The following is an 18,992-nucleotide window of genomic DNA, read 5'->3' on the forward strand; positions in this document are numbered from 1 at the left end:
CGTGGTTACTAAAAATAGAAATTTCTGTGAAAAACTTTCAAAAATGCTACTCCTCCTACAGTTTTGGTCTGATTTCAATATAACTTGGCACATAAGTAGACTACACTAAGATACATAATTCTGTGTATCAATTTTTTATTTCGATGAATGGTGTTGCCGTGGTTACTAAAAATAGAAATTTCTGTGAAAATCTTTTAAAATGCCTACAGTTTTGGTCTGATTTCAATATAACTTGGCACATAGGTAGACTACACTAAGATACATAATTCTGTATATCCATTTTAGATTTCAATGAACGGTGTTGCCGTGGTTACTAAAAATAGAAATTTCTGTGAAATACTTTCAATATGCTACTCCTCCTACACTGTTTTTGTCTGATTTCAATATAACTTGGCACACAAGTAGACTACACTAAGATACATAATTCTGTATATCGATTTTTGATTTCGATGAACGGTGTTGCCTTTGTTTCTAAAAATAGAAATTTCTCTGAAATGCTTTCAAAATGCTACATCTCCTACAGTTTTGGTCTGATTTCAATATAACTTGGCACATGAGTAGACTACACAAGATACACAATTCTGTGTATCGATTTTTGATTTTGAGGAATGATGTTGCCATGGTTACTAAAATTGAAAATTCTCTAAAAGTTTATTACCCCGGTAATAGCTACTCCTACAGCTATAGTCTTATTGCAGTATCTTGCCACAAAAAGAGCTCATTCAAGCATCATTATTCTATTTATTGCTGTTGTAAAGTTTGTAGTCCCAACTGCTACTTTTGTGTTCATTTGTTATAAGTACAAACCAGTAGAGCTTCAGTCTCGACAGAGACTTCTGGTTTCAGTGGTGTTTCTTTGGATATGAACTAATACAAGATAAAACAAGTAGGTTGATGCAAAGCAAATCGGCCGCTAACCAAATTAGCATGTCAAAAAAGTTTTTTCACAATTCATAGCATTCCTGTAAGGAAATCAGACCATATTCAGAGCTGAAATAGTGCTCATTTTTATTTCTTATTTATTGTCTTCAAAGCAAAATAAATAAATATTTTTAAAATTAGATAGAAATTTTAGTGCATTTGCTCATCCAGAGAATTTATCGATGTAAAAAGTCAATGATTAATATGTGAAATTATCATCAAAATGAAGATCTGATGTAGGCCTCTCAAGATGAACAACGTGCTGATATCCTGGATTTTTGTCACAGGATAATACCTAATATATAGATTCTGCAGAATAAGCTATGCTGCATGGCGCGGTGCAAAAGGTATAATTAAAATAATCTTTGCATCATTCGCAGCTGTAGCATATTCAAACAAGTTTTTACTAGTTGAGCAACTTTCAATTTTTTTATTCTCCATGCACTTTTACCACGACATTATTATCCGGAAAATCACGACCATTTCCTTTCGAATCTTACACACTCCCAGGATGGGGAGTACCTATTGTAAATTCTTTTTATTGAACTATAAATTATTAGCTCACCTGAGCCGAAGGCTCAAGTGAGCTTTTCTGATCAAAATTTGTCCGTCGTCTGTCGTTGTCGTTGTTGTTGTTGTCGTTGTTGTTGTTGTCGTAAACTTTTCACATTTTCATCTTCTTCTAAAAACCACTGGGCCAATTTCAACCAAACTTGGCACAAAGTATCCTTGGGTGAAGGGGATTCAAGTTTATTCAAATGAAGGGCCACACCCTTTTCCAAGGGGAGATAATCATAAATTTGTTAAAAATTAATGGCATTTTTAAAAAAATCTTCTTCTCCAGAACCGATGGGCCAGGAAAGATGAAACTCATGTGGAAGCATTCTCATGTAGTGTAGATTCAAGTTTGTTCAAATCATGACCCCCGGGGCAAGGGTGGGGCCATAATGGCCGTTAAAAGTTTTATATAGGAATATATAGAAAAAAATCTTTAAAAATCTTCTTCTCAAGAACCACTGGGCCAGGAAAGATGAAACTCATGTGGAATCATCCTCAGGTAGTAATATTGATTCAAGTTTGTTCAAATCATGACCCCCGGTGGTAGGGTTGGGCCAAAATGGTTGATCAAAGTTTTACATAGGAATATATAGAAAAAAATCTTTAAAAATCTTCTTCTCAAGAATCATTAAGACAGGAAAGATAAAACTCATGTGAAATCATCCTCAGGTAGTGTAGATTCAAGTTTGTTCAAATCACGACCCCCCGGGGTAGGGTGGGGCCAAAATGGTCGATCAAAGTTTTTCATAAGAATATATAGGGAAATCTTTTAAAATCTCATTTTCAAGTACTTTAAAGCCATGATTAGTGATATTTAATTTTATATGGAATCATCCTCAGGTAGTGTAGATTCTAGTTTGTTCAAATCATGACCCCCTGGGGGGTTAAAATTTAAGCCCCCCCCCCCCCCCCCCCACCATCCAACCTCAGTAAACTTTCATTTCTGATCTGATATTTGCTTTTTCCTAGCCAGTGTGCTCAGGTGAGCGCTGTGGCCCCTGGGCCTCTTGTGGCTTCTATTCAAAATTAAAGGAAAATAGATGCTGATATATATATGATAAAAACTTCACATTAAAAAAAAAAGATTAGCTTATTAATGGCTTATGAATATATCATGGTTTTACATAACTTTTCTTTTAAGTTCCAAAGCTACAGTTTTATTTGACCTTGACCTTTTACCTGCTGAGCACCATGACAACGGTACATTTGTGACAGTAAATGGCAGTGTGTTTTGTGCTAACTCAACAGGATCACCTGCTAAACTAAGTCCCACATTATCTAAATCATCACGGGTAAGAGGCACAGATGCATATTACAGATTTTAATTGATTTTATTGTCTGGAAAAATATATTTGGAGTTAAGTAATCAATGAATTTTTCTAAACTTAGCTGTTTTTGAGTTGGCTACCAGTTGCTAACCCTGGCAGTGTCCTTGACTATGAAGTGGGATTTTCCTCGACAGCTGGGAGTCCTGCCCCTGACATCATGGCCTTCAGAAGTACCAAGCAGCACCCCCACATCCACGTGTACCACACTGACGTTCCTGATGGGTCTGAGTTTTACATTATCATCAAAACGATCAGCAAAGCCAACGTGGAGGGAACTCAGGTGTGAACCAACATTAATTTTTCCCTTGTTTCTGTATCAATGCAAGTTTTTACCACTTAGTATGTACCATACAAAACAGATCAAATGCAGGGACTACTTCATTAGTTTTTAGCTCTTCTGAGCCAAAGGCTCAAAGAGCTAATGCTATGGCCATTTGTGCGGTGTGCATTACCTTTTTAGAATATGGGCCATAACTCAAGAACCCTTTGGCCAATCAGTACCAAATTTGCCACAGGGTATCCTTGGCCCAAGGGCTACCATTTATACTAAAATAAGGGTTGGGACCCTAAAACAAGGGGAGATAATCAGGAAAACAAAACCAAAAGTACTAGTTGCTAAAAAATCTTCTTCTCCAGAACCGCCAGGCAGATTTTCACCAAACTTACATACAAGGATCAAGATATGTTGAAGATTAAAAATTGTTCAAGGCGTGACCCTGGGGCAAAGGGCGTGGTCTCAAAGTCACTTTAAAGTTGACCTAAATTTACAATTAATAAAAATGTTTATATTTTGCTTACTATAAGGACTAGGATCATCAAATCTTGTAAATTGATGCATCTTAGGACTTCACATCATGTTAACTCAAAAGTAGGTCACGGTGACCTACTTTTTAGCTCTACTGGTCAGAGACCAGAAGAGCTTATGCGATAGTAATGCGTCCGGCGTCCGTCCGTCTGTCTGTCTGTAAACAATTTTTCAAATCGCTACTCCTCCTACAATTTTAGTTTGATTTCAGTATAACTTGGCACACAAGTAGACTACACTAAGATACATAGAATAGTGCATCGATTTTTGATTTCGATGAACGGTGTTGCCATGGTTACTAAAAATAGAATTTTCTGTGAAATTCCTTAAAAACGCTACTCCTTCTACAGTTTTGGGTTGATTTCAGTATAACTTGGCACACAAGTAGACTACACTAAGATACATAGAATAGTGCATCGTTTTTTGATTTCGATGAACAGTGTTGCCATGGTTACTAAAAATAGAATTTTCTGTGAAATTCCTTAAAAACGCTACTCCTTCTACAGTTTTTGTCTGATTTCAGTATAACTTGGTACACAAGTAGAATAGACTTAGATACATAGAATAGTGCATCGGTTTTTGATTTCGATGAACGGTGTTGCCATGGTTACTAAAAATAGAATTTTCTGTGAAATTCCTTAAAAACGCTACTCCTTCTACAGTTTATGTCTGATTTCAATATAACTTGGCAGACAAGTAGACTACACTAAAATACATAGAATAGTGCATCAGTTTTTGATTTCGATAAACGGTGTTGCCATGGTTACTAAAAATAGAATTTTCTGTAAAATTCCTTAAAAACGCTACTTCTTCTACAGTTTTGGTCTGATTTCAATATAACTTGGCACACAAGTAGATTACACTAAAATACATAGAATAGTGCATCGTTTTTTGATTTAGATGAATGGTGTTGCCATGGTTACTAAAAATAGAATTTTCTGTGAAATTCCTTATAAACGCTACTCCTTCTACAGTTTTGGTCTGATTTCAATATAACTTGGCACACAAGTAGACTACACTAAGATACATAGAATAGTGCATCGGTTTTTGATTTCGATAAACGGTATTGCTATGGTTACTCAAAATAGAATTTTCTGTGGAATTCCTTAAAAATGCTACTATTCTACAGTTTTTGTCTGATTTCAAAATAAGTTGGCACACAAGTAGACTACACAAAGATACATAAAATAGTGCAATGGTTTTTGATAAGTACAAACCAGTAGAGCTACAGTCTCGACAGAGACTTCTGGTTTAATTTTGCGGGCATTTGTTTTCAAATTGATTTGAAGGCATATTTTGGACACTTTAAGGCCTATGATCATGAGACTTAGTCAGTTGATGCATCTTGGGTCCTTGAACAACGTCAACTTAAAAGTAGGTCACCGTGACCTACTTTTTGAACTTTATGACTTATCCTTTTTAAAACATTTAATCCCATTATTTCAGGCACTGAAAGGGTTAAAATCATCAAATCTTGTAAGTTGCTGCATCTTGGGACCTTAAAACATATTTAAGAAAAAGTAGGTCACTGTGACCTACTTTTAGAATTTTGCAGGCATATGTTTTCAAATTGTTTAAAAGGCATATTTTGATTACCTTCAGACCTAAAATCATCAAACTTGGTCAGGAGATGCATCTTGGGACTCTGAAAAATGTCGACCAAAATGTAGGTCACGGTGACCTACTTTCTACATTTTATGGCTATATTTAAGTATTTATAGGCTTAGAATCATCAAACTTTGTGAGTTGATGCATCTTGGGTTTTCGGAAAGTGACGACCAAAAATTAACTCACGTTGACCTACTTTCGACATTTTATGGCTATATTTAAGTATCTCCGGTACTTATTGGCTTAGAATCATCAAACTTTGTCAGTTGATGCATCTTGGGTTTTCGGAGAGTGACGACCAAAAATTAGGTCACGGTGACCTACTTTCGATATTTTATGGCTATATTTAAGTATCTCCGGTACTTATTGGCTTAGAATCATCAAACTTTGTCAGTTGATGCATCTTGGGTTTTCGGAGAATGTCGACCAAAAAGTAGGTCACGGTGACCTACTTTTAACATTTTATGGCTAGATTTATGTATCTTAGGTATTTATTGGCTTAGAATCATCAAGCTTTGTGAGTTGATGCATCTTGGGTTTTTGGAGAGTGACGACCAAAAATTAGGTCACTGTAACCTACTTTCGACATTTTATGGTTATATTTAAGTATCTCCGGTACTTATCGGTTTAGAATCATCATACTTTGTCAGTTGATGCATCTTGGGTTCTCAGAGAATGTCGACCAAAAAGTAGGTCACGATGACCTACTTTTGAATATCTCAGGTATTTATTGGCTTAGAATTATCAAACTTAGTCAGCAGATGCATCTTGGGACTCTGAAAAATGTCGACTAAAATGTAGGTCATGGTGACCTACTTTCGACATTTTATGGCTATATTTAAGTATCTCCGGTACTTATTGGCTTAGAATCATCAAACTTTGTCAGTTGATGCATCTTGGGTTTTCGGAGAATGTCAACCAAAAAGTAGGTCACAGTGACCTACTTTTGACATTTTATGGCTATATTTAAATATCTTAGGTATTTATTGGCTTAGAATAATCAAACTGTGTCAGTTGATGCATTTTGGGTTTTCCAAGAATGTAGACCAAGAAGTAGTCCTAATTTGCTAAGAATCATCAAACCTTGACAGGTGATGCAACTTTGGTCTTAGGATACTTAGGGTTAGAGGCTTCAAATACAAGTGATAGGTTGTACAATTTATCAGAAGAGCGATTCAAGGCCCTTGGGTCTCGTTTGTTTATATGTCAATGAGCGAAAGATTTGAGTGAGTTTACCTCAGATATTTCATTGGATTAAAAGTCTTCTACTTGCAATGTACTGAAAGTACATTGGACAACAAATGAAGTATTGACTGTGGAAGATAGGGATGGGTATCGCCAAAAATTTCGTATCGCAATATATATCACAATTTTTTCCCACAATATCACAATAATATCATGATATTTTTAAAAGCAGTTTTTACAATGATTTTATATGAAAAGTCATTATTTTTCTAAAAAATATGCTAGAAAAACAAAATTTTACTTTCTTGAAATTTTTATGTATATAAAATCAATTATGTTTGGACAGTAAGATGCCGTTCTTTTCACTTTTTACAACATTTTTTATACTTTCTGTAATTGTAATTTGAAAGATTGAACAAATAAATGAATAATTTCTGGACTTTATAATATGTACCTAAAGACCGGTATTTATGTCTCCATATCACGATACGTATCACGCAACAAAAAATTGCGATATACCGGTATACCGATAAAATCGCACATTCCTAGTGGAAGCATTTAAATTTGTGGGGGTCTTGCAATGGTCATGGATAAGCAAAATGTTGTTGGTTTGTGCAGATATAATTTCATGGGTAAGTTGTATACCCCAGTATATAGAAGATTTAATTTATAAATTTGTTGACAAAATAATTGTTTGTGGGGTTTAAATTTGTGGATCAGGGTGACCCTAAAATTCCATGAACATGGTCCCCCATTAAAATTGATGATTCCACGGTACTCAGGTGACCATCAAGGCCAAGAGGCCCATTGTTATACCCCCTGCAAACAAAGTTTTTTTGGGGGGGGTATATAGGAATCACCTTGTCCGTGTGCGTCCGTCCATCTGTCTAGCCTTCCGTCTGTCTGTGCAAACGTGTCCGTTCCATATCTTTCTTGCGGAGGAACATTAGAATCTACTACTCCACAAAAAGATTGCACATGACCTAAGGGTGTGTCATGACCTTGACCCAAGGTCATTTGGGGAAGTTCAAGGTCACTGGAAGAAAAATTTCATAATTTGTGTCCGGTCCATATCTTTCTGATGGATAAACTTGGTAGGTTCTCATTTCACACAAAGATTCCTCCTGACATAAAGATGTGTCATGACCTTGGGTCAAGGTCATTTGGGGAAGTTCAAGGTCCCTGGAAGAAAAATTTCATAATTAGTGTCTGGTCCTTTATCTTTCTTATGGATAAACTTGTTAAGTTCTCATTTCACACAAAGATTGCTCACTACCTAAGGATGTGTCATGACCTTGGGTCAAGGTCATTTGGGGAAGTTCAAGGTCACTGGAAGAAAAATATTATAATTTATGTTCGGTCCATATCTTTCTTTATTATGGAAAAACTTGAATCTACTACTTCACACAAACATTGCTTATGACCTGAGGTTGTGTCTTGACTTTGAAGCAAGGTCATTTATGCAAGTTCAAGATCACTGACAGAAAAAGTTCATAATTCGTTTTTGGTCTTTATATTTAGTCTAATTTTTTTTATTTGGCTGCGCCTTCGTTTCATTTATAAAAAATATAATGAGCAATTACATTTGCACTAAAAATGATTTTAGCATTTCTCTTTTCTCTTAGATCCATAAAATATTAATGATTTAGCACTTCTGAAAAACCCAGCGGGGGGTATTTTGTCCCGTTTGTACAGTTCTAGTTAATTACACAATGTATAAAATTTCAACAAGATAGGAAATATATGCTGCTAAGAAAAAATATGTTATGGAGTGTACTTACATAAATATAATTATGTATTTTTCCCCTCAGTCCATTGGTCCTTGTTTTATGGACACCACACCTCCAGTGTTTACAGGCCCTATCAGTGTCACACACTCAAATGGATTCCTCATCGCATCATGGGGAGCTGGTGCTTTTGCTGATGCCCAGGAGCCAAACCAACTGAAGCTAGAATTTGCTATTGGTACGAGTTTGTTGTAACATTTACTGTTATATTACAGAGCGGTGCAGATGCAGTTTTCAAGAAGTGCTTTTGCAATTCATTGATTGATTATTAGAATTTTGAAACTTAAGTGTAAATGGGAGAATTTGCTTTCTTGTCAATGAACAGGACACATGCCGAGACAAACAGATATACTGTCCTACATTCCACTACAGAGTGGTGGATCTTGTGTGGTGGGAAACCCTCCGACCTGTACAGCCATTGGTGTATCTGATACAGAGTGGAGACTTCACGGTCATCAGACATATTACGTCACCGTCAAGGCAGAGAATTCTGCTGGACTCTCAACATATGCTGTAGCTGAACCTTATGTTCATGATGTACAGCTGGCTACCAAGGGAGTGGTGTTTGATATCCAAGCATCTGTTAAGTTTCTTGATTTGGAAAACTTAAGCTTAGGTCAATCAGACCTCTATTGAAATAATGTTTTGATTTCCTTTATTTCTTTATTCTCTAATTTGTAGTGTTGGCAAATCGGACGATTTTAAGTAACCGGTTACTCGCTTAATCTTCCGATCGAGTACCCGGTTACTCGGATGATTGTTTGCTATAGTTTCCGTATTTATTACTAACCTCATCCTTTTACTTATTGGTAAATATAAACCACAAATGAAACGTAAAGGAATTTTAATTTATTTACAAATATAAACTTTAAAAAACACAACATCTTCGAACACTATTGATTTTAAATGTCACTTGAAACAGTCAGTTTGTTTTCGTTTATGAAAAAAAAAATCAACACATGACCCTGTAATTGCTGGTTGTTTTGTGAAGTGTCCTGCAAGTCACTGGTTTCCGAATTATGTTTCAATCTAAGGTGATTTAGCACATTGTAGTTCTCCTGTATACGACAACTCCGATTCACATAATTTGCATTTGACAGATTTCGATTCAGTCCTTTTTTTCTTTTTTTTTAAAAATATATCCACGCTTTAGATGTTTGCGGTGGCATCTTGTGAAAGTAAATTCCTCAAACTATCACAGGTCTACTTAAGTAATTATAACTCAGGTTTTCAAAACATGTACCCCCATGGTAATCAAAGCCATCAATTATATACGCTGTGAAAACTAATCAAAATAAATCGATCCCAATTGTAAACCAGTAAAGCAAGGCTAACGGCAATTAAATGAGGGAAATGTGTCAATGTACATTTACAAACAGCATAAAAATCATTTTATACGTATTTACTATGAAAAATGTATTTTATCCGAGTAACCGAATAGCAGTTTTACTAACCGATACTCGCATCGTTCGACGGTTAACCGGGTACTCGTTGCCATCACTACTAATTTGCTTTTGATAATTTTGCTTTATGTGTCTTAATCATTATCTCTCTTTTGTTTAATTTTTAGGTCACCTGAGTCACTCTTGACTCAGGTGACCTATTGCTATCCGTTTTCGTCCGTCGTCGTGTGTCGTGCGTCATGTGTAAACATTTGAACATTTTCAGCTTCTACTCTGAAAACACTGAATGAACTTCAACCAAATTTAGTATACATCATCTATGGGTGAAGGGGAACAAAATTTATGAATTTTATTGTCCCTCCCCCCCTTGGGCCGAAGGGATGGGGCCAAAACTACTAAAATTAATGAAATCTTTAAAAAAATTTCTTCTTTACTCCTGGACACCAAGCAGGCAAACTGTTGGCATGAATGTAATGAGCATTGAGTCCTCTACCAAAATTGTGATATTCATGGCCCTAGGGTCAGGGGTTCTAGTGCTAGGGCGGGGCTATATAGATGATCTAGTGAAAATGCATCATTTCTTTGAAAATCTTCTTCTCTGCTCCTGGGTATCAAATAAACTAACTAAGTACATAGTTATGATGAGCAAGAGTGCCTCTTCCAAAATTGTGAATTATACAGCCCCAGGGTCAGGGGTTCAGGTGTTAGGGCACGGCTCTATTGATTATGCATTAATTCTTTGAAAATCTTCTTCTCTGCTCCTGGGTATTAAATAAACTAACTAAGTAAATAGTTATGACGAGCAAGAATGCCTGTTCCAAAATTGTGAATTTTACAGCCTCAGGGTCAGAGGCTCTGGTGTTAGGGCGGGGCTCTATTGATTATATAGTGAAAATGCATTAATTCTTTGAAAATCTTCTTCTCTGCTCCTGCATATTAAATAAACTAACTTATAATATAATTATGATGAGCAAGAGTGTTTCTTCCAAATTTTTGAATTTCATGGCCCCTGTGCCGGGGGTTTTGCCATTTGGTAAAGGGGCAGGGCTCTATTGATTATATGGTGAAAATACATTAATTCTTTGAGAATCTTTTCTTTTGCTCCTGGGTATTATACCAATGATCCAAGTATATGTATTTATGATGAAGAAAGGTGCATCTAGCAAAAAGGTTAATTCCATGCCCCCTGGGTCAGGGGTATCGGGGGGGGGGGGGGGGGGGGGGGGGGGGGGGGTTACATAGTCTGAATATAAATTAATGCTTTGAAATCTGCTCTTTGGTATTAATATACCATTTTATGATAAAATTTCCAAAATTTTGAAATATGTGGCCTCAGCGTCAGTGGTTCCTTTGGGGTGGGGTGCACAACTGGTTATAAAGTGGAAGTGCATTTTCTCTTTGTTACTCTGATATACCTCTGGGTATTAAGTAAATAGAGTAAGCATGCTAAGTTTATAACTATGATAAGCAATGCTGCCTCTTTCAAAATCGTGAATTTCATGGCCTCTGGTTTAAAACACGAACCAAATTCAATTGTTGGAAAGTTGTTACACTATACTCAGGTGACCTATAAGGCCCGTGGGCTTCTTGTTTTACCACTATCATTCTTTTAGCCAATGTTACTAAATGCATTAAAGAATTGAACCTTATGTTAACCAATATTTTATGTTTAAGTTACAAATTTATACTTATTACCTTTCCTATTTCAATCTATTTTCAGAATCTAGGTCAAATGTCTTTCACTGTAAGTATGATGTTTGATACACCAGCCCATGTATTTTTTTTAAAAAGTTTAACTTTCCAAATTAATGTAGAAACTTAAGTTGATAGGAAATACCATATGTCATTCATTGACAGGATATAGAGGATGTCGATTTCACCACAACAAAAGACAGTCTGACGGCCCACTGGGAGGGCTTCTCTCATCCCCACCTCAACGTGACCTACAAGTTCCAGGCAGGTACCACTCCAGGTGGTGCAGATGTGGTGCCTTCTGTAGATGTGGGATCTGTGGAGTCTTATTCTGCTACTGGTCTAAGTCTACAGAATTTCAAGGTATGATTTGTTAATTATGCAGTATAATTTATTGATAAAGAGCAGAAAATAAAGTGAGTTTCAGATCTGAAGTTAAACTTTATGTAAATTAAATTTTAGGCAGTTCAATGAAGTGCAAGTTTTTAGCTCACCTGAGCTGAAAGCTCGATCAAGTGAGCTTTTCTGATCACATTTTGTCCGGCGTCCGTCTGTCTGTCTAGCTGTCCATCTGTCTGTAAACTTTTCACATTTTCATCTTCTTCTCAAGAACTACTGGGCCAATTTCAACCAAACTTGCCACAAAGTATCCTTAGGTGATGGGGATTCAAGTTTGTTCAAATGAAGGGCCACGCCCTCTTCCAAGGGGAGATAATTATGAATAAGTGAAAAAATAATGACATTATTAAAAAATCTTCTTCTCAAGAACCACTGGGCCAGAAATGATGAAACTCATGTGGAATCATCCTCAGGTAGTGTAGATTCAAGTTTGTTCAAATCATGACCCCCGGGGGTAGGGCGGGGCCACAATGGCAGACCAAAGTTTAACATAGAAATATACAGGAAAATTCTTTAAAAATCTTCTTCTCAAGAATAACAAAGCCAGATTGGTCATATTTATATGGAAGCATTTTCAGGTAGTGTAGATTCAAGTTTGTGCAAATCATGACCCCCGGGGGTAGGGCGGGGCCACACTGGCCCACCAAATTTTAACATAGAAAAATATAGGAAAATTCTTTAAAAATCTTCTTCTCAAGAACAACAAAGCCATGATTAGTCATATTTATATGGAAGCATCCTCAGGTAGTGTAGATTCAAGTTTGTTTAAATCATGACTCCCAGGGGTAGGGCGGGACCACACTGACCAACCAAATTTTAACATAGAAATGTATAGGAAAATTCTTTAAAAATCTTCTTCGCAAGAACAACAAAGCCATGATTGGTCATATTTATATGGAAGCATCCTCAGGTAGTGTAGATTCAAGTTTGTTCAAATCATGACCCCCGGGGGTAGGGCGGGGCCACAATGGCCGACCAAAATTTAACATGGAAATATATAGGAAAATTCTTTAAAAATCTTCTTCTCAAGAATAACAAAGCCATGATTGATCATATTTATATGGAAGCATCCTCAGGTAGCATAGATTCAAGTTTGTTCAAAGCATATTCCCTTGTGGTAGGGTGGGGCCACACTGGCTGACCAAAGTTTTACATAGAAATATATAGGAAAATTCTTTAAAAATCTTCTTCTCAAGAATAACATAGCCATGATTGGTCATATTTATAGAGAAGCATCCTCAGGTAGTGTAGATTCAAGTTTGTTCAAATCATAACCCCCGGGGGTTGGATGGGGTCACACTGGCTGACCAAAGTTTAACATAGAAATATATAGTAAAATTCTTTAAAAATCTTCTCAAGAATAGCAAAGCCATGATTGGTCATACATGCATTTACATGGAAGCATTCTCAGGTAGTGTAGATTCAAGTTTGTGCAAATCATACCCTCTCCCCTTTTAAGAAATGGTTGGGACTACTTTTGGATTTAAACTTTTCAATAATAAACTAGTTTCTGCTTTTATGCTAGCCACAGTGCTCAGGTGAGCGATGTGGCCCATGGGCCTCTTGTTAATTTTCATTTTGCAGTTTTTTAATTACATAGAAACCTTGTGTGCTTTAATCTACAGCTACCAGAATATGTAGTTGTTAAATGTAAAGTTGTTAAAACGAGTTTCTATAGTGATCCTTTCATACATGCACTTTCAAAAGTTAAAGAAACAAATGTTCACCTCTTTCTCTCAATTACAGACCTACTATGTGACGATAACAGCTGTTACCTTGTCAGGCAGTGTGAATGTGACCTCTGATGGGGTCACGGTTGTTCAGGAGGGGGCTGTGTTATCTGGGATAGACATCAATGATGGCGAGCCATGCACCATGACAGGTTCTAACCGCCGAATTCTTTATTGGTCATGAGAAACAACTAAACATTTTAATCTTATTTTGAAAAATTTCTTAAAATTTCTAAACTGATATATATAGTGTAGAGAATGTCAAATGCTCTAGATATTTAAAGAAAATATTCTATGTCCCCACCCACCCCAAATAATTCTGTTCCTACCACAGTGCATTACCACATTTTTTTTTTATTTTCAGTTGACAATGGTACACTGTTCAAACACCATTATGAGGTAAGCACAGTAATTCAGCTATTTAGCCATTGCAACTGGTAGTTCTTTAGGGTATTGTTAGTGGTATTTTTTCTAGTCATTGTGAATAAACAAGCTATAATGTGTCTGACCTCATTTTAGGACAACAGAAAGAGATGTGAGAATGACACTGACTTCCAGGCCTCTACAAACTCACTGCAGGCCCACTGGCAGGTTCCCAAGGAAATGACATTGTATACTCCTGATGCTCATTTTGCTGTTGAGGAAAAGTTAGCTGGCAGTAAGCATCAAGAATGTTTCTTTGTCATGTTAATTAAAGTGGTAAGAAATATGCCTTTGTGATGGAGGAATGATCTTTAACAAAATTAAGAATACAGAGAAAATCAGTATTGTTTTCATTTTGCTATGGAGCTTGTTTATGAATTAAAATTTAATGAAAATTAATTAATTTCTGTAATATTGACATCCAATATTTGTCATCTTTTAGATATGTGGAGCACTATAAGGGAATATGAACATATCAGCAAGCATAATGAAGCCAAAGTGACAAACTTGGACCTTAAACCTGGGAAAACCTACAGAATGGCTGTCAAACTCTGTGCCATAACCACGTGTTATGATCCACTGTACAGCGATGGAGTTACAATACTGGCTAATCCTCCTAATAAAGGGAAGATAACTGTGGAACATCAAAATACCACTCAAAGTGCTGGACTCAAGGAAAAGGTCTAATTTTTTCAATCACTTGAAGTTGTGTAAAATTTAACATTTGTATTCATTGGCTATTCAATAAATGTATGAAAATAGAATTTATTTCCAATGAAAAAGAATTGTAAAAGCAATTTAAAGCTGAAAATGTTTTTCAAAAAGAGGCTTTGCCCTCCGTTTTCATTTTTTTTAGAGAACAGTAAATATTTCAATGAAAAGTTGCAGCTGACTTTTTATCTCATCATTAATCTTATTTCTGTATCTTTGTAGATAATTGTCAACATGGATAGATTTTATGACCCAGACATACAAGATGTAGTAGATAAATATGATGTAATTGATAAGTATGAGTGGGCCATCACTGACAACTCACATGTAGGACGGACTCACACTGTGTGGTCAGAAGTGACAGGGATTACAGTAACACAGGCAGGAAAAGGGGTAGGCTTTCTGATTGATCCTGGATAGGATAGGATTTCTATTTATCCAGTTTTAATGATAAAAGTTAAATGATATTAGAAATTGCATTAAAAAAGTGATAGAATGGTATCTTATGATACAGAAGACTTCAACTTATATTAATACTGTATAATAAATGGGATGATATCAGCTTATCCATAGTCTACTTCCACTATTTAATGTACTTAAGTAGTAATATTCCAGCATCACCTTAAAAATTATGCAGGTTAGTGTCAACTAAAGTGATGTTACAGGGCTTTTTTAATGTACACATCTTGGCTATCTTATATACAGTAAATGCAGCCAATAAAGCATACACACCAGTGAAATCTTGTTTGTAATTTATGTTGCAGATGCGGTTTGAAGTTGAGCTAGAAGGGGAGTTTGACTTCTCTAAATGTCGTCGATTCGCCGTCCATGGATATAACAAGGCTAAGCTCTTCTCCTCCGTCTCTGTGGACATTAAGGACTGTGAAGCTTTCGATCCAATACTGATCAAACCCAAACATGTACTGGATGCTGTAGGCCAACCAGAGGCAGACAGAGGTGGGTGACTTTTGTCAGCTATAATAGAAATTCATAAGGCTATATAAAATTGAAATTCTGGTTCTCAGGCCCGCGCGCATCCATTTTGAGGTAGCCGCATTGCTAATTTTATTGTTTTTTCTATAAAATAAAAAGTTGGTATTGCGGAGACCAATCTGGAAAAAAAAGTACTGTCCTCATTTTTTCGTAGTTTAGTATTCAAATATCACTTCCGGTAGCCATTTTCAAAGAGATTTTGGTTACGTTGTTAGAAAATACATTCGAAGACATTGCCCACAAAGTTCACATGCTGATAAGCAATGGATAAAGCAGCATTTTTTCGGCAGTTTGAAAGATTTTTAAAGAAAATTCGAAAATTAAAATAAAAAAAAATCATTGCCAATAAAATGGTAAGAAGGCCTGTGAATATTTAAATTTGATTTGAATGTTTTTAAATCAAGAGATATGCCTCTAAATGTTTGATTTGAATGTTTTTAAATTGATTTAAGCAGATATAAACTGTGCAGTATTATTAATTCAGATGGTTATGGAGAGGCAATTTTCCTTGAGAAGAATGCTCGCTGGCCAGTGGCAGACAAGGATTATACTCCTAACATGAACTACCTGTCAGCGGTGTGGCCACAGCTTAGATACAGGTCCTATGTGGTGGCAGTACTAAACGCCAGAACACTGGACGCCACCACCTACTATCAGCAGACTAATGAACTGACCCTCTCTGATCCCTGTAGTCACCCTGATGCCATAAAATGTAGCACTGTAGATGGTAATTTTGTGTTATATTTCAAAAAAGAACAAAACTTATTGAAGTAAGACAGTTGAATATACATGTTTCCATACTTTTGATATGTTTATTTTGAAATGCATGTGTGTTTGAGAGAGATAGAGACAGAGAAAAAAATCAGTCTTAAGAAGGACATGGAAAGAAATGGCTACCAAAAAATTAAAAAAAAAATGGTAAAGAATGGTATATGAGATTTATAAAAAAGTATATATATCTGTTCATTTAGGGAGAGAATATGTCAACTTCAAATTCAACCCTGGTGAATTGGTGCATGGACAGAGATACGTAATTTGTATCCACACGGTGTATACCGAGATAAAATTTGAGGAGTGGACCCAAGTCCTGCCAGAGCTAAACACCTGTAGTGATGGTGTAGTGGTGGATCTAACACCTCCCACACCTGGTAAGGTGTGGATAGGGAATGTCCCAGACACAAGGTTCCAGGTTAGTAGTAAATATCAAAGTAAAGCATATAAAATTTTTTTATCTATTAGTATATGATAAATATTTGTAATAGATTCCATGGAAGATTTATTGAATTTTTTTTTGATAAAACTTAGAGAAGCAGTTTCTTGATCCCTTGTGCATTTGTGTGTAAGCAGATGCTAAGATTAAGCTTTGTATTTTAGACCTCTACCACAGATATGTACATCAACTGGCAGACATTTGAAGATGTAGAAGAAATAAGTGCCATATCACACTCAACAGGCATCCAAGATTACCAACTAGGCATAGGTAATGATTATGATTTTTAATGCTGGTAAAAGTTAATTTTCTATAGGTACAGTTTTAGAGATGTAATTATTTGTAATGATTGTTGTTTACAGGTACCACAATAGGAGGGAATGATGTGGTGGCTTTCCACAGTTAATTTGATTTAGGTACAGCTTTAGAGGTGTAATTATTTGTAATGATTATTGTTTACAGGTACCACAATAGGAGGGAATGATGTGGTGGCTTTCCACAGTGTTGGGGTGGTGAACCATGAGGTTCTACATGGCCTCCACCTACAGTCCGGCCATACTTATTATGCTACAGTCATAGGTACAATATATATATATATATATATATATATATATATATATATATATATATATATATATATATATATTTCAGCCATATTTCAGTGATATAAATAAGAATATAACTTTGTGGAAGAGCTCATCTGCAGTACATGTATATCTGTTGCTACTATGGGAATAAAAAATGTTTGGCTCTTTAATATATATATATTAAAAGCTAGAGTAAGGTTACAATAACTTACATCCAGTTAAAATTTGAGGTTCATTGAAAACAAAAAACTTGTAAGAAGATCTAATTGAAATTTTACTTATTTGAAAAAAAATCATAAAGATTTCTTTCTATAGGTCTGGAAAATTTTATCTTTGAAAGAAATCTTTGTGGTTGCAATACAGGAAATCAAACTTTTTTAGGTCTCCTGCATCAATCTTTTGTTTTTTGCTTTAGTCTACATTTATGTTGTAGAAATACCATTTGTTCATTTCAGGAACATTCAATTAACATTCATATATAAACAGTTTGCCATAAGAATGCATATACAATGTATTACAAATTGAAGATTATTTGCAGCCATGGACTATGCAGGAAGAACAACAACAGTGACCTCTGACCCTGTAGTCGTGGATACATCCCCTCCACAAAAATCTGATTTGTCCATCACAATTACTGGAAGGCACTTTGTGTCGAATTCTGAAATAGAGGCTTGGTAAGGAAAACATTGCAGAAAGTTTGACCATATCAATAACAGAGTTACAAGAGAAGTGAAAAATTACTGTATTTGTGTTGTAGCTGGAAGAATGTCTTCATTGATCCTGAGAGCACCATAGATCATTATATGTGGGCAATCGGTTCAGAACCAGGGTATGATGATGTGATGGATTTCACCAGAGAAGAATCCGAGTGTGGAGAAAATAATCCACTAAATCCACTGGATCTAAAAGAGGGCCATGCTTACTACATCACCGTCAAGGTATCTGATTCTTTTTATCAGGATTGTTGTGCCATAAAGAAACTGTTTTATTTAATTCCTTGAAAGGAGAAAAGGGGCTCATACACAGATACATTTTTTTGGTAATGTTTCAATCTCCAAGATTTTCTTTGTAACAATTGTATTAAAAGTTGATGCTTTAATTACCTGCCATCTAATGAAGATGATTACATATTGACAATATTGAGAAAACAATTAATTATAACTAACAATTTTTGCAGGCAATCAACAAGGCAGGTTTAATGTCATCAGGCAGCTCTTGGGCCTATAGTGTTGACCTATCACCACCTGTGGCTGGTCACATTTATGATGGAGTCCTAGGACCTAACCATACTGACATTGACTTCCAGACTGACATGTCATCATTAAATGTTTACTGGGAAGGATTCCATGATCCCCACTCCGCCATTAAGGAATATTACGTCAGTGTAGGCACCTGTCCTGCCTGTAGTGATGTCATTGGCAGACAAGCTCTGGGAATCGTGAATTCCTTCCGGCTAGATCACGTCCACTTTGGAGCTGGGTTGATCTATTACACGTCCCTGACAGCTTGTAACACTGCAGACCTCTGTACCACTGTGATGACTGATGGAGTGATGATGGACAACAGTCCACCCAGTATGGGGCTAGTGATGGATGGAACAAAAGATCAGGACATCGAGTATCAGTCTATCAGGTAATGGTCAACATTTAGTT

At 36.0% G+C, this 18,992-nt stretch overlaps 1 protein-coding gene across 2 annotated transcripts in view; it reads left to right on the forward strand.

Moving 5' to 3' along the window:
* LOC134278014 (uncharacterized) overlaps window positions 1-18,992 on the forward strand; it is a 105,462-nt gene that overhangs the window by 72,906 nt on the left and 13,564 nt on the right. For both annotated transcript variants that reach the window (XM_062760314.1, XM_062760315.1), the window contains exons 17-35: window positions 2,621-2,771; window positions 2,869-3,087; window positions 8,217-8,370; window positions 8,518-8,774; window positions 11,316-11,339; window positions 11,453-11,650; window positions 13,433-13,568; window positions 13,781-13,815; window positions 13,936-14,074; window positions 14,282-14,520; window positions 14,773-14,943; window positions 15,315-15,507; window positions 16,028-16,270; window positions 16,515-16,732; window positions 16,918-17,023; window positions 17,216-17,332; window positions 17,879-18,014; window positions 18,098-18,278; window positions 18,518-18,972. In XM_062760314.1, coding sequence (XP_062616298.1) covers window positions 2,621-2,771; window positions 2,869-3,087; window positions 8,217-8,370; window positions 8,518-8,774; window positions 11,316-11,339; window positions 11,453-11,650; window positions 13,433-13,568; window positions 13,781-13,815; window positions 13,936-14,074; window positions 14,282-14,520; window positions 14,773-14,943; window positions 15,315-15,507; window positions 16,028-16,270; window positions 16,515-16,732; window positions 16,918-17,023; window positions 17,216-17,332; window positions 17,879-18,014; window positions 18,098-18,278; window positions 18,518-18,972 — 3,372 coding nt within the window. The remainder of the gene's footprint in view (window positions 1-2,620; window positions 2,772-2,868; window positions 3,088-8,216; window positions 8,371-8,517; window positions 8,775-11,315; window positions 11,340-11,452; window positions 11,651-13,432; window positions 13,569-13,780; window positions 13,816-13,935; window positions 14,075-14,281; window positions 14,521-14,772; window positions 14,944-15,314; window positions 15,508-16,027; window positions 16,271-16,514; window positions 16,733-16,917; window positions 17,024-17,215; window positions 17,333-17,878; window positions 18,015-18,097; window positions 18,279-18,517; window positions 18,973-18,992) is intronic.

This window comes from Saccostrea cucullata, unplaced genomic scaffold, assembly GCF_032062105.1.
Source record: "Saccostrea cucullata isolate Sc308-1 unplaced genomic scaffold, CSIRO_AGI_Scuc_v1 ctg458, whole genome shotgun sequence".
Classification (NCBI taxonomy): Eukaryota; Metazoa; Mollusca; class Bivalvia; order Ostreida; family Ostreidae; genus Saccostrea; species Saccostrea cuccullata.